The sequence below is a fragment of the Trachinotus anak genome, unplaced genomic scaffold (genome assembly GCF_046630095.1).
Source record: "Trachinotus anak isolate AG129_WGS33_773 ecotype Australia unplaced genomic scaffold, CSIRO_AGI_Tana_v1 ptg000004l, whole genome shotgun sequence".
Lineage (NCBI taxonomy): Eukaryota > Metazoa > Chordata > Actinopteri > Carangiformes > Carangidae > Trachinotus > Trachinotus anak.
The window spans coordinates 19,231,129-19,258,256 of NW_027273855.1; the positions used below are offsets into that span (position 1 = coordinate 19,231,129).

At 44.2% G+C, this 27,128-nt stretch overlaps 1 protein-coding gene across 1 annotated transcript; it reads left to right on the plus strand.

The window, feature by feature from the left end:
* Window positions 1-425: 425 nt before the first annotated feature.
* Window positions 426-26,497, plus strand: bmp7b (bone morphogenetic protein 7b). Its single transcript, XM_071476716.1, is given in 14 exon segments — window positions 426-1,064; window positions 1,066-1,200; window positions 1,499-1,578; window positions 2,616-2,812; window positions 2,815-2,866; window positions 4,208-4,284; window positions 4,286-4,341; window positions 4,506-4,951; window positions 19,171-19,363; window positions 20,688-20,836; window positions 22,259-22,462; window positions 23,544-23,620; window positions 24,806-24,916; window positions 25,209-26,497. Coding segments are annotated over 14 exon segments (2,100 nt in total). The 5' UTR covers window positions 426-891; the 3' UTR covers window positions 25,359-26,497.
* The last annotated feature ends 631 nt before the right edge of the window (window positions 26,498-27,128 follow it).

The window sequence follows — 27,128 nt, forward strand, 5'->3', positions numbered from 1 at the left end:
AGGATCTAAAGAGAAGAGGTCCGTGCCCCTGACCTGACCCTGAATATTTCCTAATGTGCAGCTTTACCAAAGGTCTCCCTTTCTCCTGAGTGGCTTTGACAAGCTGCTTCCGTAGTAATGGCTCTTAATTTCTGAGTAATTGCTATCTCTTAGTGATGAAGGACAACCCCTCACCCAAACTGAAAAAAATCTTAATATGTGGAAGACCACAGGTTGTGAGGGTCCTTTTTCTTCTCTTCCAGACCCCTGCTGTTCCTTTGGCCTGGGAGAGATTTGTGTCGAGTGTGAGGCCCTAACCTGAGGAGACAGAGTGCAACGAGTCATGTGCTTGTCTCGGGATGAGTGTTTGTGCTGGGCTGTAGGGGGGAACATGGGGGAAGTAGAGGCTGCAGGGTCAGAGGAAAGAGAGGGTGTGTGGGGGGGGGGTGTACCCACTGCAGGTGAGGGGGATTAGCTGCAGCTAGAGGCCCAAAGAAACTAAATACAGATCTGTCAACCTAATCCTCACAAATAGAAAACAGAGCTGCCCTCCCTTCACAATTCACATACTTCAGCACATCCACCTCCTGCCCCCCCTCCCAATCCACCCCTCCTTTCCCGACTTTCTACCTCAGGCTCTCCTGCTCCTCTGTTTCTCATCAGCTTTTGGCCTGGGCCAGTCTGGCTATGCTGCCTCCTCTCTAATGGCTCTTCACTCAGACCAGCATCCTCTAAAGAGGAGCTGACTGATCACCCAGGGTGCACTCTGATTGACAGGCCAACACAGCATTACAGAGTGATGAGAGCAAGAGTCAAAGGGGCAAGGCCTCTTGCTGCACAGACAAGAATCTAAATGGGACCTCTGGTCTGAGCTGCATGGACCTTTATCAGGCCCTCACACCTTGGTAATGGATGCTGATAAGTATGTGCCCGGGTGAGGAGACCAGCTCAGTGTCAATCCCAGACTCTGTGCCGATGACACAAGTGACAGAGTGTCTGAGTGATAACATCCTGCAATGGATAAGCCCTACTAAGCTGGGCATTATGGGAAGCTTAACTAAAACGGAATCTCCAACTGTCAGTGACACCAACTATAACTGATGGGTCTGGCTGGACTGCTGAGAGCTATGAATCAGATCCGAGCTACTCTGGTGTTCCCCAGTGCCTTATCCGGCTACAGGCAGACACAGGAGTGACGGGGCATACCGGATACTGGTGAAAGTAGCTGCTGAGTGATAGCAAGGAGAACAGCAGCATTTCAAATAAGATCAATATGTATTCTTTTGCAGTAGATAGGTCTTCTGGGCATCTAGTGCTGTCAGTTTAGTATAATACCAAACCAATAATGTAGTTCTTAAAAATTTGATAAAGTATATGAGCGCACTTGGACTCAATAATTCGATACTGCAGATTTTTACGAATGCTTTCATACCTAAAACCTAAATGGGATATACAAAGTGAACTATTTCAAAGCTGTTTCATATACCCACCCCCTCTCTTTCTTCTGCCTGTCTCACAGCTGTGTCTCATATGTTCATGAGGCCCCTGGAAGTGTGAGACAGCAGAAGGGGAACATTTGCAATAGCTCAGCTCCACCTGGTTAGGCTGTTTTAACAGGCCGCTGGTTTGTGCAGTGCACACAGTGGGGTTACGGCAAAAACGTAGACAAGGGCGGACAGGACAGGCAGACAGGGGGTGGGGGGGAGAGGAAAAAAAATGTGCCTCCACCCTCTCCTGTCCTTGCACCCCGACCCCACACTGCTTCATTTGAGGGTCAGTTTACCCTGAAAAAAGTTTTACTGTATCGTCTGATGGTCTGCTCAGTCAAACCCCCCCCCCCTTCTCCACTGAACCTTACCCGCCTCCCTGCATCCGCAGGTCTTCAAAAGACTGCTGCCTGCTGCTCTCTGAGGCAACACATGAAATAAATATTAATCTGACCTCTGACCGCAAGCTTTGAGCTGCTAAATAGAGATAACCAGGCAAACGGAAAGAGCTGAAACTAAAAATGAAGAGAAAGAAAGAACAATATTATGTGGAGTGTTTTCTTTTGTTGTGGGAGGGTGAACCAGTTTCCAGGGATTTTTCACTACACCACTGTGTGGTCTTCTTCAGAGCTTAGTACATGCTCCAACCTGTTGGAGCGGCGTGTATTTGCGCAGATTGTCCTAGGTCATAGTGGAAAGAGTGTATGTGTGTGCACTCAAAATTGCTCTGGGCCAAATGCTGAGTTTGAGCTACATGAAATTTAAGATTAAAGCCTGTTTAAACAGAGTAAAGAAAGAAGCAGTTGACCATAAATATGATATTTTAAGCTGTCGTGAGAACAGTTCTGCACTTGAGTCATTTATTTAGGTATCATGGCAAAGGTGTGTCCACTCTCTTCAATCACCAGACAGCCATCATTAGTGTATGTTTTAGTTTGCTGCTTTATTGTCTTAAATGTGATGCAACAGGTACTTGACAGTGTGTATCACTGGTTGCCTAAATATGTTAGTGGTTGTACGTATCTTAGACAAAATATTGAGTTTATTGTAAGATACCTGAGAGAAATTGTGGCTTCTCTCGGTTTGTTTTCTATGTGGGTGTCTTTGACGAGAGGTTCAAACACTGTTTGTTCTGCTTTTCTGCTTTAGTTCTGCTTGTCAAAGGCCCCTCAGTGCGGCTCACCCAGCCTGGCCTCAGCCTGTGCCCACTGTTTACTGTGACTGTCACCAGGCCCATGGAGGCAAAAACAAAGGGGGGTCTGTTCCTATTGTCCTTCCCAGGATTGTCAGCCTGTCTCTGGGCACAAACTACGCCAAGGGCTGGGGGCTGTTGGAGGAGCACCGGGAGGGGTTTGACCTCACCAACCTTACAGCAAGGGTAAGAGAGCAAGAGATTATGTGTAAGACAATGAAAGGTAAAAGAAAATGAGAGAGAGAGAGAGAAAGAGAGTAAGATGTATAGTTATAACTGAAACCAAGACCCTTTCAAGTCCCCTGTTGGAAACTGCAGTAATGTAAACACCTGCGGCCATTAGCTGATTCTATCTGAGGCACCGGATAGAAATGTTTATATGTTACAGGCTACTACTGAAGGCCATTTAAAAGCAAATAGAGGATTAGATATACAGAATGAATAGTGGCAGGCTATGTAAGCTTTCAGGCTTTAAGCCATGTTGAACTGTCACTGGAAAAAGTGGAGTGGAAGGCCTTTGAAGACAAGAACAACCACATAAAATGGGCAGGAAGGTGAGCTAAGTGTAGAATACCCCAAGACATGCTCTGCCTCCTTTCCTCCCTTCTTCTGTTTGCAATCATAGCTTAAGCCGTCTGGCAGCCTCTCTTGCTGTGCCATTGAAGTCTAATTTTATTGTCATAAAAATCACCTGGCAAGCTGTAGCCCTAAAACATCTCATCTACAGAGCTTTTAAAACTCCACTCTCTGTGTTTCAGGTCTGTCTAGATAGAGCTGTCGTTCCTGGTGCAAGGGCCATCTGAAATCCCTCCGTCTGTGTCAGTGAGAGCAGCGCGTACGAGAGGGTCAGGAGCGTTCCATTAAAGTGTGGTGTTTAAGAGGTGCTGGGGCCAGGGGGGCAGATGGAGGGGATGAAGCAGCTGCCAAACATCTGCACCCCTCCTTCGCAGTCTGTGCTCTGTCTGTGCGCCGCTGCCTTTGTCACAAACTTCCTGCTCCAGAGCAGTGGGGATAGAAAGCTTGGATATCTTCAGAAATGCAGCATGAAAATGGCAGCTGTGAGGCTGTAATACTGCCTCTTTGACATCAAAGGACAACTGACTTTTACCTCTCACAACCACGTGACCCAAGGTATTCAGATAGTGCACCTGCAGATCACATAGTGGCAGCAGTGCAACTGCATGTTGCAGCCTCTCCCACAGTATTGAAGCATTCACCCGCAGAGGCAAATAATTACTCTCTGATAATAAGTCTGTGTTCCATAAGCACACTAGCGCTGAAAAGCCTATTGTCACTGTCTGCACATGTGCCATTACTGAACCCACACAAGCATAAGAACACAAGGAATTGTGGGAAAGGAATGGCAAAATGTGCTTTATCATAAACTGAAGCATCATGATACAAATCCCGTCCTAATCCGTTTTGTATTTGCACATGTAGCCTCAAGCCTTTCAACAACTGGTAACAAAGGCCAAGTCAGCTCTCCATTAGACAACCACAACATACTCACTCTCTCTCTCACTCTCTCTCTCTCTCCTGCTCCTCCCAGCACACAGCGCCTCCTCCTCAGAACTTGTTCGTGCCTCTCCCGGTGAAACGCGTCTGCTCGCAGCCTCCACTCTGCAGTTTGCAGGCTGCACTACAGTTGGTAGCTGTGGGCCACAGGTTGTGGATGAGGACAGAGGGTCCAAGCGAACCCAATCTGCCCCGAAAACCAATCAATAAAAGGACGTGAAGTTAAGTTGATGTTTCATCTGGGAGTACTTCCCTCAACATGAGGGTCCGTAAGTGATCTTGGATATTGAACACAGGCTGCCCGTTGCTAAAAGTTCAATATCCATTTCCCCGAGTTTCGGTGAGCAGAACTGGGCGCAATTACGCACGGCAAGTACCATGGCACCGATTTTGGATCGACGAGCTCCGGCTCTGCTCTTGGTTTGGAGCTACTGCGTCCTGGCGGATACCGCCTTTACGAACTTTACTTTGGACAACGAGTTTCACTCCAGTTTCATCCACCGTCGGCTGAAGAGCCAGGAGCGCAGAGAGATGCAGCGGGAGATCCTGTCGATCCTCGGGCTGCCGCACCGGCCGCGACCCCACCTCCACGGAAAGCACAACGCTGCCCCGATGTTTATGTTGGACCTGTACAACGCCATGTCCACAGAGGGGGACGAGGACAGATACTCCTACCCCTACAAGCCCGTCTTCACCACCCAGGGGCCCCCGATAGCCAGCCTGCAAGACAACAACTTCTTGAACGATGCAGACATGGTCATGAGCTTTGTCAATTTAGGTAGGCTCCTAATTATTTCACTGTTTGTGTGACCAAAAATGATTTGGAAAAAAGTTAATGCTTAATAGACTTTCAGTTTGACAAATTCAATACAACAAAACAAGCCCCTGGAGGATAATAGACATGTTACAATGATGGCAACAATGAAGTCATTGTTGTGCACCAGTTCCCAGTCCAGTCATCTCAGGTCTCTCGATAATATCAGTAATAAGGTGAAAGTGGAATCACTGTGGCAACATTTGATCTTGTTTCTACACCTTGAGAAGCAGCACATGTATTTTTCTGATGTCACCCCTGCATGCACACACAGCACAATAACCGTTTTCACGTAGGACTACTGTACAACTAGGTGCAGTTATCCAGCTAATACCCAGGATCGTCACATTCCAGTGTCCCCCTCTGTTAAACAGCTGTGCAACCAGCAAATGTTCAGGTGCTGGAGCTGCAGATGATGGACCAGCCAGCAGCTAATATGTCAACCATGTGTTATCTAAAGAATGAGTAAGTCAACAGCAGACTGGGTTCAAAGTGCACAGTGTCCTCCCTTCACTCTAATCTGGAGACATCCCTATAGACACTCAGACCTTACAATAATGCCAGTCAATGATGGTCTGGGTTTAGTTTAGCCAATTTCGGTTTGTCACACAGTGAGTCATCATATGGTTGGATGTGATTCACTCCAATGGAGTAGTTATTTTTTTTAGTTATTGGTTGTTAAATGTTTTTCTGTGGACCACTGTGCTTATCTAATCAGCATGTTTATTGAAATCAAGCTCTCTTGGATCATTTTACTGCTGTCAGTAACAGTCAGTGGTTGTTAAGTTGAAATCATTACAACATTAGCAGGTGGTGTCAGATGGTTATGGTTAGATAAACACACAATTATCATTCAATTTGCTCAACAAATTACTCGGTCACAGCAAACGCCTCTGTTCTGCTCCAGATGAGTGGCTGTGTCTTATTTTAGGGTATTAGCCGCTGCCATACAACAGTTGATATATGAAATTCTGGTAGCGAAATGTTCGCAAACCAGCAGAGTTTCAGTGAAGTTTTGTAAGGACTTGGAGGTTTACATTCAATCCTGGAAAGATCATTGTTGGAGTGTCTTGGCAAGAGAGAGGGAGGTGACACTGGTTCCTCCACTGCACTGTGTAATTACTGTGGGAGCTGCTGCATTGTGACTATTTTTGACAGGCTGTGACACAGATGGATTTGACCACAGAGACTCTCAAAGTCAAGGGCCTCGCAAAGTCAAGGGCCAAGACTGCAGTAAGCTGACGAAAAAGAAGGGAGCTTTTGAGAGGGAAAGAAGGGCGAGAGATAGCTGGGACTCGGCCCATGTCTTTTGCAAGGATGATACTCAAAGCAGACAGAAAATCTAAACAAAGATGGGTCACATCAGCTGGAGAGAACATTTTTTTATTTAATATATTAAAGGATTGTGGAAAGAAAGTCACACTGCCTTCCTGGAGTCTTGTGGCTAACGTAATTACTGATGGCATCTGCCCAGGTTGAGTCTTCCTCATGGCACATGTTCAGTGTTTCCATACATTTGCATATAAAGCGGGTGTTTGTCATTGCATTGTGCGCACTGTCTGCCACGTGTTGCATCTGTCAGTCGGGTTCATCCCGAGTCTCATGTGATACTATCAAACATGCGTCCAGGCAGCTTGATTTAAAACAGCAGATAGTATTCTCTCTCATTACCCTTCACATGAGAGCGAGAGGGACACAGAGAAGTAAGTGATGGCTATCAAAAGGATTGACTATTTCCTCTCCAAATTCCTTCCTCTCCACATTTGCTCGTTGTGGCTTTGTTTTCTTATTTAGGTTGTCTGAGAGCAAAATGAGTGTGGCTTTTATTTAAAAACTGTCCCTCAAAACTCTGCATGTCTCCATAACTACCGTGCCAAGGTACATTAGTCAGACTTTGTACACTGGTTACTGCTTCCTGACAGGCCTGCTTTCATGCACTGGTTTGTATTTTTATTTAGAGTCGAACACTGACAAGAACAACCCATCTAGTTATCACAGCAGTGTAAAAAAAAAAAAAAAACATATGTCAGTGCAACGAGCTACCTACTTGTTTTAAGTAGTGCCTTAATATGTGAAAAAAAGATGTTACTTGCTCTTCCTCTTCCTTCCTGATTACCACTCAGGGGAGCTTACTTTGTTGTCAGCTTGTGTGAGTGCTGCAGACTCCAGTGCAGCCAGTGTAGGGTGGGTGTGGACTTTGGGACAGACCCCAGGCCAGGGACGTCCTCTCACTGAGTCACTTCAGTTTAAAAGCCCAGCTGTGTAAATGGCTTACAGCATACATTCAGAATGTACACTGCTACACGACACGCAACACAGGTCACCCAGGCACTGGGTGTGTGCCGGACATGCCATGATAACACGCCAGCAAGTTAACACATCACACACACACTCTCTGTCCTTTAGGGTGGCAACAGAAAAGAATACAGAGAGGTAAGAAAGTAAAAGAGTAATCTATCTATCTATCTATCTAGCTATCTAGCTATCTAGCTGTCTATCTACACATCTATACATCTCTTCATCTGTACACATGCATACATACTGTACACGCTACATCCTTCTTGTAATAATTATTTAATCAAATCCCAGTGGTGTCTGGCAGCATTAGCCCTCAGCCACTGTGAATTAAGGCATTTCCTCCTTAACAGACCACAGCTTCCAGGACTTTTGGCCACCACTTTGGCCTGTGCTGAGCCACAGTTCAGTTCAGTTCATATTAAACTCTCACACAGGCCAGTCCTACTCAGCCATCCAGGGCACACGCTCAAACACTCATAACGCCAAAGCTTAAATGCCCATTTACTCCTCCCAGACCACAGGAAAGGGCTGTGACTTGGATGTCTGCTATTTGCATCCTGGATGACTGAAACAGTGGCAACATCATCACCTGTGTTTATGTTTGGGAGGGGGGAGTGTTATAGTCTGTTAAATGTCATCATGAGGTATGTTAGTCACAGCTTCCTTATTATTCCTGTTCTCATGCAATCCTGACTGGATTAACGTAACCTTTGGAGAGCATGAGGAAAAGAGATAACAAGACATTCCAGCTGTGTCTGTATACATGAGGGCTAGGTAATAAATCAGTGTAGTGGTTTATCTGCGTTCAGCAGGTTCTGATTGGGACGATATGGCCTTAACATTTTCGTCTTCTTGTTCTGAATAAGACTGATATTATCTGTGTTTATTTTATTGTATTCTTAGTCAACAAAACCCAGGAAAAGATTACAATCCCGTCTGTGACACCCAGCCCTGACTACGTTGGTCCCGACTGAAGATTTTAATCTTTAAAAGCAAGTCATGAATGCATGTGTCATTTTTGAAGAGTGCTTAGTAATTTATTTGAAGAGCCTAGTCACTGGACTTTTTACCAAGTGTTACTCAAACAAGAGTAAATATTGAATTTGTTGGGGACTTTTTCTCAGCTGCGGATTACAGGAACACACATTTGGTGCAGTAGTGAGTGGATGGTGTACGTGAGATGAGTCAAAATTTTAAGTAGTTGCAGGTGTACTTACAAAATTGATTGTTGAAATTTAACACACACAGAAGGAGTTTGGTCTTGTGTAGTGCAGTAACACAGTTTATTGCTTTGAACATGCATTTGATTATTTCATAGCGGATTTTTGCATACATGCAGTATAACACTATATGTCTGCATCATAAAATGTCCTTACTAATATCATGATGGTCCTTGCCTCGGTTTCAGGGGGCTGGTATTGTGCGTGCTCATTCGTTCTGCAGCTTTTCTCAGTATCTAAACCCTGGCGGATGAGTGTCTGCATGTGTGTGAGTGATGCTTTATAACAGCCCCTACGTCTGGACACTCAGAGGCGTGGTGCTGTAAAATAAAAGCCTGTAAAAAGGGAACAAATATCAAGCCACTGAAAGCATGTGCTGCCAGAGTGCATTTAAGAACGTGCTCTGCTGCTGTTAATCAGCACCAGATGTGACACATTTCAATAACCAAGAGTTGAAAAGCGGTAAACAAACAAAGCCTCACTACTTTATATGTCTTAGTGTAACAATATGCAACAGTTGGGCAGCCATCATCTCACCCAGTTCAAGCCATGGTGTCGCACCATGGTGGATAGTTATAGTAGTGCTGTGTGTCATGTTAAAGCTTTGCCTGTATTTGACTGGTGAGTTGAGGCTGTGATTGTTGGAGGGAGAAGGATCATACAGACTTGGCGTGCTGAGTGAGTCAGTGCACTAGTAGGTAATTATCCTCTGCGTTACCTTGGTGACCTGACAGTGCACCACCTGGCCCCTCCACCATTCATGGCCCTCCGTCTACTCCCACAGGAGCTGGCACACAGTTGTCTGCCAGCTCACTCTGCCTTAGAGAATGTGTTAATAGGAAGAAAATGGAGGGGAGAGAGGGGAAGAAACATCTAACTGGTAAATTAGTTTGGATTCATTAGAGGCCTTGGCTTTCAGACAGCGTTGTGTCATCAGCTCACACACTCGCGGCCGCATGCTCGGAAGCAGTTGTGTCACCCTGCAGTCACGTTAGAGGCACGCAGCTCTGGTTTTATATAGTTGGTAGTGGTCCACGCTTGTAATTTCAAGTGAGTAGCTCCAATATCTGTCTTTTAAAAAACACTCATATCTTCTGTTCATTCTCTCCCCACCCTTCTCTCTATTGCTCCTTGCATTCCTCTTCACAGTGGGCTGCCCGTGGTGCAGATGTTAATACAGATGTTTCCCTCTGTCTACAGGCCAAAGCAGCTGTGCAGTGAAACTTTATCTTTTCAGAGTCCAACAAGTCCCCTCATCTCGACCTCCATCATCATGTCTGGCCCTGTCTCCCATCCGTCCCACACACAGGACCATCTGATACCAAATTTCCCTCCCTACCCCTCCTGAAGCAGCAGTATTGATTATCAGCACTGGCCTCCTAGTTTTAATTAGTTAGTTATCATATAGTCCCAGTAGTGCTGTGGGGGGTTTAGTCTCCAACCTCCTGCTCTGGCCCTCACCTCCAGAGGTTTAAATCTCCCATGGTCCCAGACATAAAACATTTCAACACTTTCTCAAGTTCTTTTGTGTGTTTTTCCACTCCCCTCCTCTCTCTCTCACATACACACATACATACACACACTTACTCTGAACCCACAACACTGCTTTTGCTGTCTCTCTACTTTGTTTCTCACTCCTTCTCTCTCTCATAAACACACACGCACATTTGTACTTTTTGTCCACTATTGAGTTGTTAATTTGATGGATTTGTCTGTCTTGGTTGTGTCATCTGACACCAGAAGCTGCTTTCTGAAATAGACTAGAAAATTAAAACATAAGCATGTGTTGAAGGCCAGTCTTTCCTCTGTGCATGCAGCCTGTCCTTGACACTGCTAGTTCGCCTTTTTTCTCCTGAAGATTTATGTAATCGCTTCTGTATACACTCCCAGTGGACTAAAAGTGAATGCATGTGTATGTACTCGCATAAATACATGTGTGGAAAGAAACGCACATACACTTTTTTTCCCAAAAGGAATGCTTCTGGAGCTAATTAGTGTTATTGAGTGTTTTATTGCCTTCTGCTGGACGGGGAGTGAGCAGAAGCAGAGGAATGTAACAGTTGGTACAGATAGCCCTGCCTTCCTGTCAGGTAGTTTCTCTTAATGCTCTTCATGATTTGATATATTATGTTGAGGGCCAGTGTGTAAATAAATACCGCAAATGGAGACAAAGAACCTCCCCGCCCCCCGATAAACGTCAGGCAACTTTACAAAGTCTGCAGCTGGTGAGATCCAGGAAAGTCGTGTTTTTTTTTCCATTTGTTATCTCCCAGATTCACCTGTTGAACCCACGAGTCCAAAATGACATCTGGATGTACATAGCAGAGCCTCTGTGCTCTTGGCCAGACTAAGGCACTTGCTGGGAGAGATGATGAAACACTCTGCGGGTGGGACTTGACAATGTGGCGAGTGGTCAAAAGGCCCAGATGTACTAAGCAGCGGGCGTTCTAGCTCTGCTTCAATGATGGACGGAGCTTCTTTATTGCCAGGAATGCTGGGCTCATTTTAGTTTTTCTAATAATTTCACTATCCTGCCCTGACTTTTTCTTCTTTCTTTCTGTCTGTCAGAATGTGGCTCCAATTTTGTGGTAAACTCATACAATATGCGGCCACTGCAAAATGTGAACAAGAGAAGGGGAATAATCAATACGCTAAAGCAATCTGTGAGATAATGAAAAGTGCAGCGGATAACAAAATGAATTATATTTCCAGCCATTTAGCCACTTCTCTTTCATCTGGGTTACTTTGGCCTTGCCTTATCAGTGACCTGCAGCACATAAGACTCCCCTGCACTTCCATGACGGCGGGTACCAAGCAGTGGAGCTGAGAGAGCAGATGTGGGCCAGAGCACAGCCAGAGATCCTGGGACCAACAGCTCCGCTGCTGCAAAAACAAACACAGCACTCTTTCCTTGGTACTGGGGCACTGACAGGGCGGAGGGGAGAGGAGGAATTAGATGAGAGGAGAAGGAGGGAAGAGGAGAGGAAAGGAAAGTGCAAGAGAGGGGAACGGTGGATCACGAATGGATGCTGTGCATTTCTTTAAAGCAAGTCCATTTCTTTCTTCTTTTTTCTTATGGGAACATATTGTGCTTGAAGAACCTTCGTGTTAGAGAGTGTGTGTGTGTGTGTGTGTTTGTGCATAGTAAAACCCTATTTTAGAGCCACCTACCCTGCCCAGTCACCAGCTGCACTGTGTGATGTGTGTTACTTCTCCTTGCGGAAGATTGCGTTAGTGGAAGCTCGTAATACTGACCAGATTCCTCAACAGGTTCCAACAGCCAAATCAAAGCTCGTAAAAGCTAAGCAACAACTGTACGCAATTGTTTTTATGATAAGTGATGAAATATTGCATATGCACAGCCTAGAATATGAATTGCATGAGGCAGGTTTCTATTTATTTGGGCAAGTGTGCAGCTGTGTTTCCCTTGCGTTTCCTCCACAGATGTTATGTTTATTTGAAAAAGGAACGGGCTGTAATTAAACAAAATAAACAACAAGCTGCGAAGATCAGGGTGCCAACGTGCCCGTCATGTATGCATAAGATACCACTCGGGGATGCAGGAGGAAATTATAAAAAGTTTTATGTAGACACCAGAAAGTCTGTGTGTCTCTTTGTGCCAATGTGCGTATTGTATGTGAATTTTCCTGAGGTCTATAATAAGAGGCGGCTTGGCTGGTTGAGGAGGGTGTGGCCCCTGTGGCCACAAAATTAAAGAACCTAAAAACAAGGGGATGAGGGGAAGAGTGAGTGGGGGAAACTGAACGGCTGTGGTTCCACGTCTGTGAGTTGCTCTGTCCTGCAGCTAAGGGGAAGCGCAGATGGTCACGGTGGCATTAGCACAGAGAGGGATTCCTCTCTGCTTGGCACAGATCTGTCCGCAGCCCTTCATCCCCGTCTCTCAGCACATTATAACGCACCGCAGAACAATGGCCGCTGAAGATTTAGGATGTGGTTTCTTTGTTGCCATCGTTGCCTTTCGCTAACGTACAATGTCTTCTGACAGACTTCTGAGGGAACATGACGATGTCTCAGTTCCAATTTCCGAGATGACTCAATTTGTCCTGCAGGACCTTCAGTCAGTGCAGTGTGGGCTCACCAGTTTACAGCAAAGGAGGGGTTCACCCAATTATAAAAATATTAAGAGATAAGTGAATATGAATACAAAATATTTGAATAAAACATAGTAAGTCAAACAGATGAAATTCCATTCACCTCCACTGAGTTGCAATATTTGAGGGGCTATTTCAGACGCCCCTGGTTCTGGAAGTAAACGTACCATTCATTTTTCCTATAGACAATGTTAAGTGACTCTTCTACGGGTTAGGTCAGCATGAAATGCGCTCGGTAAAATCATCAGTCTGAAATATTAACAACTGTGTTAGAAAATAAAAGTTAAAGGTGCAGTTAAAGGTAAGACTCCCAAGGTGCATTTCATCATACTTCAAACTAGTACTACTCCGATTCACACATCTGGCTCAAGTCTTCCCCACAGCAATGGTGCCCAGAGTTCATGGATGTAGTAGTTTTTGAAGTTGTCCGCTATGACCTTAACCCAACATGATGGATAAAACATGATATCTCAGGAATAAATTTTATATGTAAACTTATATGATCGTTACATTATCTGTGAGAGTCCTGTGTTTATGTGTTCAGCAAAAACTGAAATTGAAATACCAAATGTGGAGAGACACTTCTGGAACTCGCTCCCCCCACTTCCACTTCGTAACTGAATTACACTGGGGGCGCGCGGAAATCTCAGAGATGTATTAAAACCTTTGGAAAAAACATTTATTTGCTTTTTTGCAGTTAGGCGATAAATTGACAACACTCTCAGGTCTGCCTGTGAATATGAAGCAGTAACTTATTGGAGTTCCAGCCAAGAAACAGTCCAGCACATAAACTCTCGATTTTTATACTCTGTTTTTTGTACAGATTAAATAAACAAGATATAACGTGTTATTTTGTGAGTTTTGGAGCGGCTGGTTGGTGGATTTTCTTACCTTACAAGCTGCTTCCCTCTGTATTAAGGCTTCAAGCTAAGCTAAGCTACCTGGCTGCTGGCTGCAGTGTGGCATCGATAGTCTCATCTAACTCTGTGCCAGAATGTGGATAAGCGTATTTCCCGAAATGACGAAATATGCTAATGCATGCTAATACTATTAGCAGAGTGCCGTGCAGTCAGATACATTCCTGTGAGTTCCACTCTGCTACATATCTACAATAAATCTCTGGTCCATGATGCCCAGCGAAGCATGAGGTGGAACCCAGGACCACAGTTTATGGGCGTAGAGGGCAAACATGTGTGATGACTGCAGTGAGAGAGAGAGAGAAAAGGTTACCAAAGCTGCTGTGAGTATAATCACAGACCCCCCTCTTCCCCCCAGAAAAGTTTGTGTTGACCACAAGTCTTAAATATAAAGACTCTTCCTGTGGTTACTGCTTCTCCTTGCACACAGGCTCAAAGCCATGTGTACGTGATTGTGCGCACACGCACAAACTCTGCGGTGAGTTAATGATCGTTAACTGTGAGTAAGTTATAGCATGAAACACCAGTGACCCTTTCCCAGGAAGCCATTGCTGTCAGGCCCTACAGCAGTATAAATACATCACACAGGCATGATGTCATCAGTAGTCGCCAGTGGGCAGGATGTTTCCTAACGTTGTAATGGCTCTACTGTGGGTAGTCACCCCGTACCCAGGAGATCAAACCCTCTTTATTCTTTATAGGATAAACATCTTGAGCAATCTGCCCCTTCCTTACACTCAGTTTTTCTTCCCCTCGCTCCTTTTAGCATACGGAAACTATGACTTACTTGCTTCCAGTACTGTACTTAGATTATTGTTGGAGTAAGAGCAACAAAAAGAGACAGATCATTATGGTGAATCAATCAAATTTGTATGACTGTATTTAGTGTTACAGTCTCCTTCATGCACCTCCAGATCCCATGATGAAATGATCTGACCCTGATTTGAATGACTTAGCGCTTCACTAGTGTCTGGGTTTTTTGGGTATCAGGTGTGTTGTTAGAGTTAATGGGCTCAACAGGGATGCAGAGTGAGGTGCACATAGTGATGGCGCAGTTAACTCAAGGGAACTGGAGGTGGGATAGAAGGGGGGGTGGGGGGCAAAGCTTAAGCCATCGGTTTAGAGAAGTGAGAGCGGTGCCAGGGGTGAGATCCCCCACCCCACCCCCCCTACCGAGCAGCGGAAGTGTGCGAGGTGGGACTGAGGGGTGTGAGGGTGGCGAACAGACACTTGGGCTAATGCGAGCCGTCAGGTCTGTCCGCTGCTGCTCCGGAGCCTGAGGTGTCGCAGAAGTGTCTTGGGTCTACAGGCCTGGCAGGAGAGGGGGTGTGGGGGGTGGGATTAGAGGGAAAAGAACAGGAAGAGAGGGACATTCAAGTAGGAAGAAAAAAGAGTTAAAGGATAAGGCTGGCAAGTGTGGTAGTCTGCCTCTCACTACTTTGTGATTTCCCAAGCCTGTTCATCAAACTTAGCCTCAAGACCAATAGTTCCTATTGAAGATATAAATCTTTAAAAATGGGTCACAAATATATCATTTCATTTCATTTCTTTCATTGAATTCCCAAAAAGGTTGGGCAGTGTAGTTTTGGCAAATGTTAGTCAAACAGACTTTTTTTTTTCAGCTGTGTATTTGTTTTGCTAGTGAGTGTTGCTTGCTGATGTGGGTTTTTTTTCCCCCAGTTTTTGGACAGCACTGGAGCTCTATGGCACAGAGGAATAAGCTATATCAGGCCTTGGCTGCACAGACAGTATCTGTTTGTGGGATTTAATCTTTTCATGTGATTTGTTGATAATTAGAAAAATAAAATTGACCAGACGTACTCTCTAAAGACAGCCAATAGATCTAAGGTATAGAAATAGAAAGGTATGTAAATAAGGTATTCGAAAAAACATTTTATATCAAAAAAATAAAATGAAATAAAATTCTGGAGTCACTGCATAGCAGTAGAGTTGTAAACCTCAAATCATTCTTGACAGTTTTCTGGAAAAAGATCAGAGGTTTTGGCTTTTAGTAGGCACAATTCTTTGTAGTGGAGAACACGATAAGGAAGCTATGTGGCCTGTGGGGAAGCATAAATCTTGGAAAATGCTAACGTAGTGTTCGTACAATAACCCTCTGGTTGCCAGGTGCATGGTAGAGCTGGAGGATGGAGAAGTCATCATCATCCCAGCATCTCTGATGTGTGCTGCTGTGCACGTGTGTGGCCTGGACAAGGCAAATGATGTGGGATAACTGTGCATCATCAGCAGTTTGTATAAAAAGCAAATCAGACGTCAGGCTGAATGATAAAAGCAGCTCACTGTGTATGTGCATATGTTTGTAATGTTAGTGCGTTTGTCTCTTTGCATGTGTGTGTTGTTGCATCTCTAATTATGGATTACAGAAACCCATAATGATTGTGTTACTGTGCTGTGACGCACAAGACCGTTCACTTCACAGGCAATACTTTGTGATAGTTGTTTGTGCGCATTTGTGTGTGTGTGTCCATATGAAGAGCAGCAACCGATCCGGACGCTGGCCACTCAAAATAAAGGGCTCATATGGCATGAGAGGGCGTGTTCGCCATGTTTGTGGTGAGTGTATATGTGCGACACAGGTGGGGCGATGGCTACTCACTTCCTCCCGGAGGAAGTAATAAATGCTCCCGCTTGGCTTTAACTGTGCCTCTTCCCCTCATCTAATGACTGCCATACCACTGTAATGGCCTGTTAGAGAAGGAGAGAAAGAGAAAGAGAGGGACAATGGGAGAATCACGGCAGAGGCCGAAGCTACACCCTGTGAGCTGCTCTCATTTTCTCTCAAACTGCACAGATGAAATTAATGCATTGTTGAAATGGAAAGTGATGTGATACAAAGAGTTAGTGTGGGAGTTTCACAGAAGCATCCAGCTGTTCTCACAAGCAAAGATAAAGAGCATTTACAGTGAGGGTGTGGGCAGCTGCTGCTCGAGACTGAAGTACAGGTCTGGATTCCTCCCTATAGAGGCAGCGCACCTGCATGAGGCTACAGCAGGAGGGGGAGGTCCCTGGTGTGGTGGAAGAATAAGCAGGCCCTGGAGCAGAGAGGTATGAAGGAGGAATGAAAATGTGTGACAGTGTAGCAACAACATGAAGTAATTGCTTCCTGGAAGGATAATAAAATGAAAATGGTAGCTCTTACTTTGTTAAATAGTGTGTTCTGTTATTCTTTTGTGTTATGCATTACATCAGATACATCAGAATGATAATGAGTTACTATCCAGACCTTGTTGTTCCCGACCTTGTGGCCAAAGCACACAGGAGCGCCACAGGATGATTAAAGGCATATGAAAAAAAAAAAAAAGTCTGTTGCACAAATTATATTTATTTTTCGGACTTTTCTCCTTTCCTTTTTGAAATATTTGACACGTTCACCCCCTTAGGCCTCTGTGTAAACACACTTAAGTTGTGAAGAGTTGACTTCACAACTTATGCACACAACCAAGGCCACAGGGTGTGAGGACAGATCACAAGCAGACATTGGTAAATTTTTATGGGTGACAAGCCAAGAAGGTTAGGAATCACTGGCCTGGTATACAGTGTGTCGTAGAGCGTGAGGTGATCTGCAGGTGTAGTCGCAGGTGTAGTCACGGACCATGCTGAACTCCCATGAGCTTTATGATTTTTCAGCAGTATAATGCTGTAAAGGGTGACTTGGAGGGTGGGGGCTTGATGAAAGCTCTGATTGATGGAGTGATCCACGGTGAAGGATTGGTACAAGCGTTGACAACAAGGGGACTTATAGAATGAAAAAAGTTAATAAACAAGTGGGGGTGGTTGGAGGAAGTGGTGTTGAGTTGTTAAAGGTCTACAGTGAAGTCCACATAACCTCGAACTTTCAGAAGGAGTCGAAGAGCTTTTCATTCCAGTCCAGTGTCCGTCCACAGCAGATAGGACAACCTAATGGACCACAGAGTGCAGAGCTGTCCCTCACTGAAGAGTCAGCAGATCCGTTCTTTTACTCCTGAAGGAAGACAGAGAGGCAGGTGTGCACTGAAAGAAAAACCACCACACTAGTTGTGTAGTGAAACACACAAAACATTTGCATCGTGGCACACTTACATTGCTGACAGCTGGCATAGAACAAGTATGTTGTTGACAGAAATTCACTGTGATTGTGATGCAGTTGTGCATGTGTGTGTTTGTCCGTTGATGTGGATGTGTGTGAGCGTGCTGGTAGCTCAGCAAAGATCCTGGGACATTGGGTGTTTCTCAGAGGCATGGAAGCAGTTGACTCTGATAAAGAAGAGTTGGTGGATGGGTGGCTGCTGGAGTGCCCTTTCCTCTGTCGCCCAGCTACAACCCAGCCCTGCGGGGGCATGTGGTTGATATCTAACTGTAAACAATTATTTTCGTCATTGATTAGTTGATTGTTAATTATTTATAGCCATTCTAATGGCTGGCTCTCGGTGTGGCTCTAGACTCTTAGTTTTGTTTGTGAGAAATATCCCATTGCTCAGGGTGACCTCAAAACCATTAATGTGTTTGACTTTTTACATTAAGATCCATACATTATTTTCTGAGAAACTGAGAAAAAAACCCATCTCACAATGTTAAGGAAAGTGATAAAAAAAAAAGTCCTGGATCTGCACCTTTACCTGGATACCTACCTAAATTTAATGGGTTCTACCTTGGCCCATGTCTCAGCCCTCCACAGAGTTTGGTTCAAATCAATTCACGCCTTTTTGCGTAATCCTGCTGACAAACGAACAAACAACAAGATTGAAAAAAGTTCAAAATGCCACTGTGGGCTGCACAGCTAGACAATGTATTTTTTTCATGTCTTCTGTAGGTTTATAAGTTATTTCGTGTAATAGTGTGTGTGTTTATGTATCTGTTTGTATATGTATGGATGCATGTGTTTACATGTGGGGGGTCTGTCTGACAGTTGATAAAGAGGGAGGTGGAAGGAGAGCCAGGAGATGATGAGAGACAAGGCCCTGACCCCAGGGATGTCCTGCTGGGACATGAGAGGAGCAAGGTCAGGGGGGGCACATCTTGGAGGCACGGGTGGGGGTGGTGGGGGGGTTAGGGTTAGGGATGTGGGGGATGAGAGAGAGGAGGAGATGGGGATGGGGTACTGCAAACATGGAGCCCCAACTCATGAGAACCAGATGAAGGGCAGACTGGATGACTCTCTGGGGCTATGAGAGGAAGAGAGGGAGAAGAAAGGAGCTCATAAAGCTGTCAGAGTCCTCCTGCATCTCTCTATCGTGGCTCAGTGTGCGCCAGATGCATTGCTCCGAGTGCTAGTCCTCGCGAATGTTTCAATCATAAACCAACATGTGTACTACATATCTATAGATGTTTTTAATCTGGGACGGGTTCAGAGTCTGACAAGCTATGTCAGCAGCTTGCAAGCAACTGAGGTTGATGGACTGTGAGGGAAGAATAAATTGTAGAAAAAAATCAGAGAGGAAAAGACATTTGCTGTCTACCTCTTTTACAAACATGCTTTGTTTACCTGGAAGGTGCAACTCAACAACAAAAGAAAAGCATCTCCCTGCAGATACTTACTATCCCTCCTGGTAAAGGGTGGGCTGGCTGGAGGCTATGTTCTCTGTATACTATAGATACAATGTGTATGATGATATATTTTCATGTTTTATTTATTGCAGTGGAGCACGACAAGGAGTTCCTACCAGTGCGTCGGCATCATAGAGAGTTCAGATTCGACCTATCACGGATTCCAGAGGGTGAGGCGGTCACTGCTGCTGAGTTTCGCATTTATAAAGACTTCATCCATGAACGTTTTGATAATGAGACGTTCCGCATCAGCGTCTACCAGGTGTTGGAGGAACACTCTGATAGGTGAGTATGGGTGTATACATGATTATATGTTTGTGCATCAGTGATGTATGTTTTAAGTTTTTCATGTTGCTCAGCAATGGCTCTGTCTGGACTAGCTGAAATGACTAGTTGATTGATCAGTTAGTCAGTCCACATAAAATTAAGTAACAACCATTTTTGGCCATGTTAACTGTGTGGCTCTGTGGATGGCAATGTCAGTCAGTTGGTCAGTCCTCCACTTTGGCCCAGTGCCACCATGGGGTTGACCCTTCTGTTTTTTGTGAAATGTCTTGCAGTCTGTTGCCTGGGATCCTGTGGAATTTGGTGACATTCATGGTCCCCATGGCATGTTACGGGATGCTAATTAGCAAAAAATGATAGCACAAAAAATTAAGATAAATATTATGCCTGTTAAGCATCAGCATGTTACAGTGGCATTGTCATTTTGAACATGTTAGCATGGGATCATCAACATTTTTTGGGCGTTTGTAGTTCAATATAAATTGCAGTTCTAATCTGGAAACCTCTTTAATCATGACACAACTTTGTCCCGCCTTTTCCATGTGACTAATCTGGGCCATCCAGTAGGTGTATGTAACTGTGGAATGGCCCATGTCCTTCTCTCTGCGACTCCTCCTAAAGGTTTCTGTTGTCCAGAGGGAACAACACAGTCATTTATTCCTTTGCCAGAGACAGGCCTGGGTACATGAATGACCCAGAGCTCTGTGACACACTATCTGCCCTGTCAGAAAATAGGTCGGGATACATGAATGGCCACATGAAGAACAAGAGATTTTAGTCTCCAATGACGAACGCATAGAAAATCACTGCTGGACAATAGGGCTGACTTGGACAGAGACTATTTCACTCACTCACTTTTTACACAGTTTCTTCCTCTTTCACAGCTGTGTTTTTTTTCTCTTGCTTTCTCTCTCTCTCTCTCTCTCTCTCTCTCTGTCCCTCTCTCCCTCTCTCTGGCTTTCTGGCTCTCTCACAAAATTCCAGCCAGTGATGGACTGTGTGTAGTGTATGAAAGGACCGGTCGTTTATAAAGCCATTATTGTCAATTAAGAAAATGAAGTGTTCCCCTGGGCCTCACCATCTGGAGCCCTCCCTCTCTCCCTCCCCAGCTCCCTCCCTTACTTGCTTTCTTACTTGCTCCATCTCTCTCTCTTTGTTTCGGTCCGTTACACTGCTCTGACTCCCTCTCTCCCCTCCATTACTGTGCTTTGCGCTACGGTCACTTAGCTTTACACTCCATCACATGGTCTCAACCTATCTCTTGTAATTGTGCATATAATTCCTGTTGACTTATGTCCATCTCTGACTTCCTTGTCCTCTCCAGGGAGTCAGATCTGTTCCTGCTGGACTCACGGGTGATCTGGGCAGCAGAGGAGGGCTGGCTGGTGTTTGACGTGACAGCCACCAGTAACCACTGGGTCCTGAACCCTGGCAGGAATCTGGGGCTACAGCTGGCCCTGGAGAGCACAAATGGTGAGTGTCACATAGATGGACACCAGTAGATGAAGAAACTATGTCAGAAAAGGACAAGAACAAAGATACAAAGACAAGGGGATGAGAAAACAGAAAAATAACCATACAGATGAATCAACACCCACTGACAGTGTAAACAAGAATTATATGCTTCACAAAGGTATAATTTACCTTTCGATTGCACAGGTGTACATTATGGTAAATGGTAACCATCTTAATCAGAATTAAAGTATTGCAAGTATCAATTAAAGCAACTAGTTTCACCTTAAAATGGGCTCAGAGTAAAGATTTCATACATTGCTTCAAAACTGCTAAATAAAATGTCAAAAGTAATGCTAGATTATCTGATAGCATTTTACTTTGTAATGGTTTAACTGTAGAGATGAATATGACTTTGCTGAAAGCATATTATACAGTAACAGGAGTAGATGTACTTAGTTACCTCCATCCTTGAGGTCAACCACATAGAGAGCATGAAAAACTGCAGAGTGCTATAAAACCTCACAACCATCAAATTAACATATTCTTCAGACGGACCAAAGTTAATTATTTGTATAATGTGGAGTTGTTGGATGTATAACAAACATGAAGGTCTGCATTATACTATTACATGCAGGCTGTCCTCGATTTATTCTTTGTGTGTACGCAGCAAAGATAAATCAAACCCTGCTGCTCATCATTCATCATCTGCCGTCCGTCATACCCTCAGCCTCATTAGCAGCCATGCAGAAAATACACTGCGTTATTGTAAGGATAACATCTCAGCAGGAGTTTGTCATCGCGACGCTCAGATGTTAGTCAGTGGGAAACTTTATCAGCAAACAGTACAAGGACAGAACAAGAACGTGTTTGAGAATATTATCTCTCACAGGATGGCAGGATGTTACATGTTAGTAGAACACACACTGTATTGCTTTCATGTTGTGCGAGGGAGAGTGTATCCTTGAGTGTGTGTTTGTGTGTTGGATCGCGTACGAAGGGTGATGGGTGAGCATGTACAGACAGGCGCATGGGACGTCCTGTCGCCAGCAGCGACCAGAAGTCTTGATTTACCACCAAACGGTGATCAGAGACACATTCTTCTGTGTGAGAACAAGATAGACACGGCTGGAGCGCACATGCACACACCCACACAAATACGCACACAGGCACAAGTGCAGAGGCTTTGATGTTCAGTGTGCGTTTGTCTTTGGCATTTCAGAGGTGGGGAAGGGAAAAGGAATTCACAGAGGAAAATCTTATTTGTAAAAGCGAATGTTGGAAGAAAGACACGACGAAAGTGGTGTCAGTGAGGAAAGAGAGGGCCACACGTGCAAAATAAAAAGCCACTCTCTATCACCTCCGACATTTCCATGTATAAATAAAATCTGGATTTCTTTGACATAACACCTGTTGCACTACTCTCTCTGTCTCCCCCTGCAGGAGAGAGCATCAATCCTCGTGTGGCTGGGCTGATTGGTCGCAGTGGGCCTCAGAATAAACAGCCCTTCATGGTGGCCTTCTTCAAAGCCACTGAGGTGCACCTGCGAAGCATCCGCTCAGCGCCGGCGGGGGCCAAACAGCGTAATCCCAACCGCTCCAAAGGGGCAAAGAGCCAAGAGGCACTCAGAGTGGCCAATGTTGCAGGTAACCACTGATTTATATTGTTGTGTTGGGCCGACCCCCTGCTTCAATCTGACTTTTGTGGGCTTTGTGAGGAATTCATGGAATGGGACACAGATGATTGATACTTGTCTGAGAAAAAAAATCTCTTGGTTTTCACAGCACATGGGCCAACACATACAGTAAACACTCACATGCATTCACAAATATACAATCCATCCAGAACCAAGAAGAGTATGCCATTGGAACTGATGTGATTCTTGTTCAACTAAACATGCAATGCATATTCAGGGCCTTTGTTTTGGAGGTGTTAGAGGCCTGTGTTTATGTGAAGTGCTGAAACATTAGACTGTAATGCCTGAGCTTCAAATATATCTCCGCTGTCTTTATTTATTTACACAAGCATTACAAAGCAGTCGGGGCCAAGTTCCCTGCATGGAGGTAAGGCAGCGCAGGCTTTTATGGCAGAACACATCTGCGGTGTGTTGTGGGGCAACCGGGGCCGCAACACATGGGCCAAATGGGCCTGTTTGGAACTTTGGATACCAGTGGTCTTTAACTGGATGATGAGAACCAGTCGCTTGTGATCATTTCCAATGTGAACCGCTCTCAGGAACCATTGCATCACAAAGCCCCAGAGGTCACCAGAAGAAGAGAGCGAGAGAGGGAGAGATACCGTTAGACAGAAAACAGACTATTCTTTTTGAACACATGGATGGTGTAAAAAGAAATGTTGAAGTGAGTGTGGAGAAAGAGGAGAGAATAAATAAAAGACTGGAGTTATGAAAGATGTGGCAAGCCTACTCTGTGTGCACATCTGTTTCAGCCAGTGGAAACTCGAAGCCCAGCAGAGTGACCTCTAAGCAGGGTGGCCCATTCATTTGAAGCAATTACCAAACTGCTGCTGTATCTGGAGGTGATTTCCTTCAGCCATTGTCTAAATGTTAACGTTTTGTATGAGGACACTGGCTGTGTTTAGATCTGCTCTTTATCATCTCTGCCTAATTGGGGCCTGACTGCAGTAAATAGTTACTCTTGCAGCTGAATGGGATAATATCACATGTACTGAATCTCTCTCTTTTTCTCTGTGTGTCCTTCCCCTCAGAAAACAGCAGTACTGATCAGAAACAGGCCTGTAAGAAGCACGAGCTCTACGTCAGTTTCAGAGACTTGGGGTGGCAGGTACGGAAAGCATTCCTCTCCCAGGTAGCCAGAATTGCTTGGCCCAACAGAGGCCTAAATCAGACAGTCGCTGGTTGCTGGTCTTATCTCAGAATCCTGATGAATGACATGAGACTCAGCCCACGTATACTTGAGGCAGAGGGCATAATTTCCACTGAAGACAAGTCCACTCCACTTTTACAGTTTCAGCTTGATTTACTCCCTAAAATGCGTACAAGAGTCCTCTTAGTGTCCAGCTGCCACACTTCAGAGGAGAACAAGTATCAGTGTTCATCGGGCCATGTTGTTTGCAACTACAGGCTCAGAGCAATAGCTTTTCTTAATGTTATGCCCTGGGTTTTGCCTCTCAGGTACATGCAGGATGCCTTAACTGCTCTGCAGACACTACTCAGACCTGAAAAAATACATGGGCAGAGCAAGCAATTTAATTTTAAACATTTTATAGACTAAACATTTAATCAGTTAGTAATTAAACTAACAATTAACAATTAAATTAACCATTAAATTTATTCTTTTGTTTCAGCTGTAAATATATATTTCAATTACCAACTGACAATGTGCACTGATGCTATTTTCCAAAAAGATGCTAGATCAAAGATAAGACAGTAAAAGGACAGTGAGCTCTTTACTAGCAGTGCAAATTCAACATCATCACCCTGTAGTAAAAGCAGGATCGGCGCATTGCTAAGCTGCTACATATTGTTTCTGATAGTTTTTCAGTCTGCCATTACTAAAGAAAACATGATATCCAATTTCATCACACTGTGTTATTTGTTAGGTTTATAATTGCAGATAAATGCAGGAAATAGTTTTCACATACAAAAACCCCTGACTTCATTGTGCCCCCCTCCGTGTCTAAAGTCTATGTTTCCATGGCCAGAATCTGGCTCAAGTGCTGCCAGCTGAAGCTCATCCAGCCACATCTACATATATTCAGCTGTATAAAGGCCAGATCTGTACCAAATTTGGTCTTCAGGTGCACAGACTCACCTTGTGTATGCTGACACTCAAGGTGAGTCTGTGTTGGCTCTGCACTGGCTACCTGGGCTCTCTGCTCCTTCATCTCTCTTTATGCCTTTCTCCACTCTCTCTTCTCTCCTTTCACTTCTGTCTTCAGCACACTCTCTTTACCATTCCCCTAATTCCACAACCTAAAATTCTCTCTGACTCCCTCCTCACTGTCAGGACTGGATCATCGCTCCAGAGGGATATGCAGCGTACTATTGCGAGGGAGAGTGCGCCTTCCCACTGAACTCCTACATGAATGCCACAAACCATGCCATTGTGCAAACCCTCGTGAGTAACCAAGAAAACAGGGACTAAAAAACCCAGCAGTCATGTTAAGAGTCTAATCATCTCATCACCTGTCAAGAGAGCGTAGCTGCTGTTGGAACCACTGTGTTTAATGATTCAAAAGAGATTGCAGATTGTATTTCAGAGAACACTTTTCAGGGCGTGCAATGAACTGCTGTGAATTTTTTTTTTTTTTTTTTTTTTGTTCCCTACAGTTATGACTATGCGTAATACACTGTTTGTCAGTTTTCATTCATGGTGTGATGATGCATTTGGTTTTCCCTGTTTTTCCCAGGTTCACTTCATTAACCCAGAGACAGTTCCGAAGCCTTGTTGCGCGCCCACGCAGCTCCACGCCATCTCAGTGCTCTACTTTGATGACAGTTCCAACGTCATCCTCAAGAAATACCGCAACATGGTGGTCAGAGCTTGTGGCTGCCACTAGACTCTCTCTAGCATCTTCACATAGACACACACACACACACATGCACACACAACTCAAGAGTGGAGAGGGCTTCCCCTTGCTGTCATTCGAAACGCTGAGAATGGATCAGAAAACAAAAAAGAAAGTACGTCCACATGCTTTTGATGAACGTTGTGAGAGTTCAAGATGGTTTCCTGTGTGGAAAAAAGCTCTTGTCTCATTTTCAAGGTTGTCTTGAAGTAAACATGTTGTTGTGTGGCTGAAAAAGAATTTAAATCAATTTTAGATTCCTCACCACAAGTACGCACACACACACACGCACGCACGCACACACGCACAAACAAACACAAACACGCACACACACACACTCACGTTTGTGCTTTCTACTGTGTATACAAGACATTTAAAGCAGTGATTGTACTGTATATTCATTCACAGTCAGCAATCTTTTGTTTATTTCAATAATTGTTATTGTAGTTCATTCTTTTACTGTAGATTTTATTATATATATATTTTTATGACTGAGAGACCCAGATGGAAGTTCTGAATTTCTTCGATGTACAATAATGTGTAAATAATTTTTATTCAAACAAAACAAGAAGTGTATTTATTTCCTGGAATGTCACTTGGGTTTTTTTTTTTTTTTTTTTTAAATTTTTTAAACATTTTTTCTCCTGTATGTAATGCTGCCTGTTTTCTTTCACATGATAATACACACAAACTCTGAGGAAATGAAAACAACGTTGACAGAAAACTACTTTGACATGGGCGTGGAGGTCAAACTCGACCCACCTCTCCCTGCCCCATGCTACACACAGGCGGCGGGAGGCAATTTATGACAACTTGGACCTGTGGAAATGTCTATATATTTCATCAGTCGAAGCTGTTACATAAACCTGACGCACATTTTTACAACAACAATCACCTGAACTGTCAGAGACCGAGTGGGAGAGAAGGGAGGTTTGATTTTACAAAGCATTTTGCTCTGTGTGCAAAACATTTTTCAGGTTTATATTCCTCTGCTGTAATACAATCTGTCATATTTAATAGGTCTATTTATTGAGAGCTGGCTAAGCTGTTCCTACATTGTGCTCCGATGTCTCAACCATGTTTTACTGCTGAACTGGTACAACAATAAACTGGGAGAAAAAGCAATAAAACCATCTTGAGGTGTGTTGTTTCATCTGGATAAAAAGCACAATTAAATTGCCAAGTTGAAGGAGGACACATGCTGGTACACATGCACTTTCTTACACATTCCCGCACAAATATTTGCTTGGACTGTAGCTACATCCTTTACCTGCTGACCTTACATCTGTCATAATTGTTTCAACATTTAAAAACAACATAAAAACCTGTCTATTTTCTCAGGCTTATGATCAGTTATGTGTGTGTGTGTGTGTGTGTGAGAGAGAGAGAGAGATTGAGGTCAATGTCTGTGAAGTGGATGTGGGTTCTTTTGTGTGTGGGTGTTTTTTTTCCATATGCATTTTAATGTAAAGCCCATTTAGTTTATGTGTAATAATGTGCTACATAAATGAAAAGGCTGAGCATAATATTGACAGTTGTAGTGGATTGTGGGAAAATAATGGCAACTTGTGAGGACAGTTCTGTCTTTCTTTTATCGATGAACCCATCTACTTATATATTGTCATACTATTACAGCTGTTAATTTAATTCCATAGTTTGTGGTATTGTTGTATTGGACTTTATTTACTGAGAAGTGTTTATAATGATGTAAGAAATAATCTGTATTGGCTTGTGTTAGGTATTTGCCAGAGCTGGGATCTG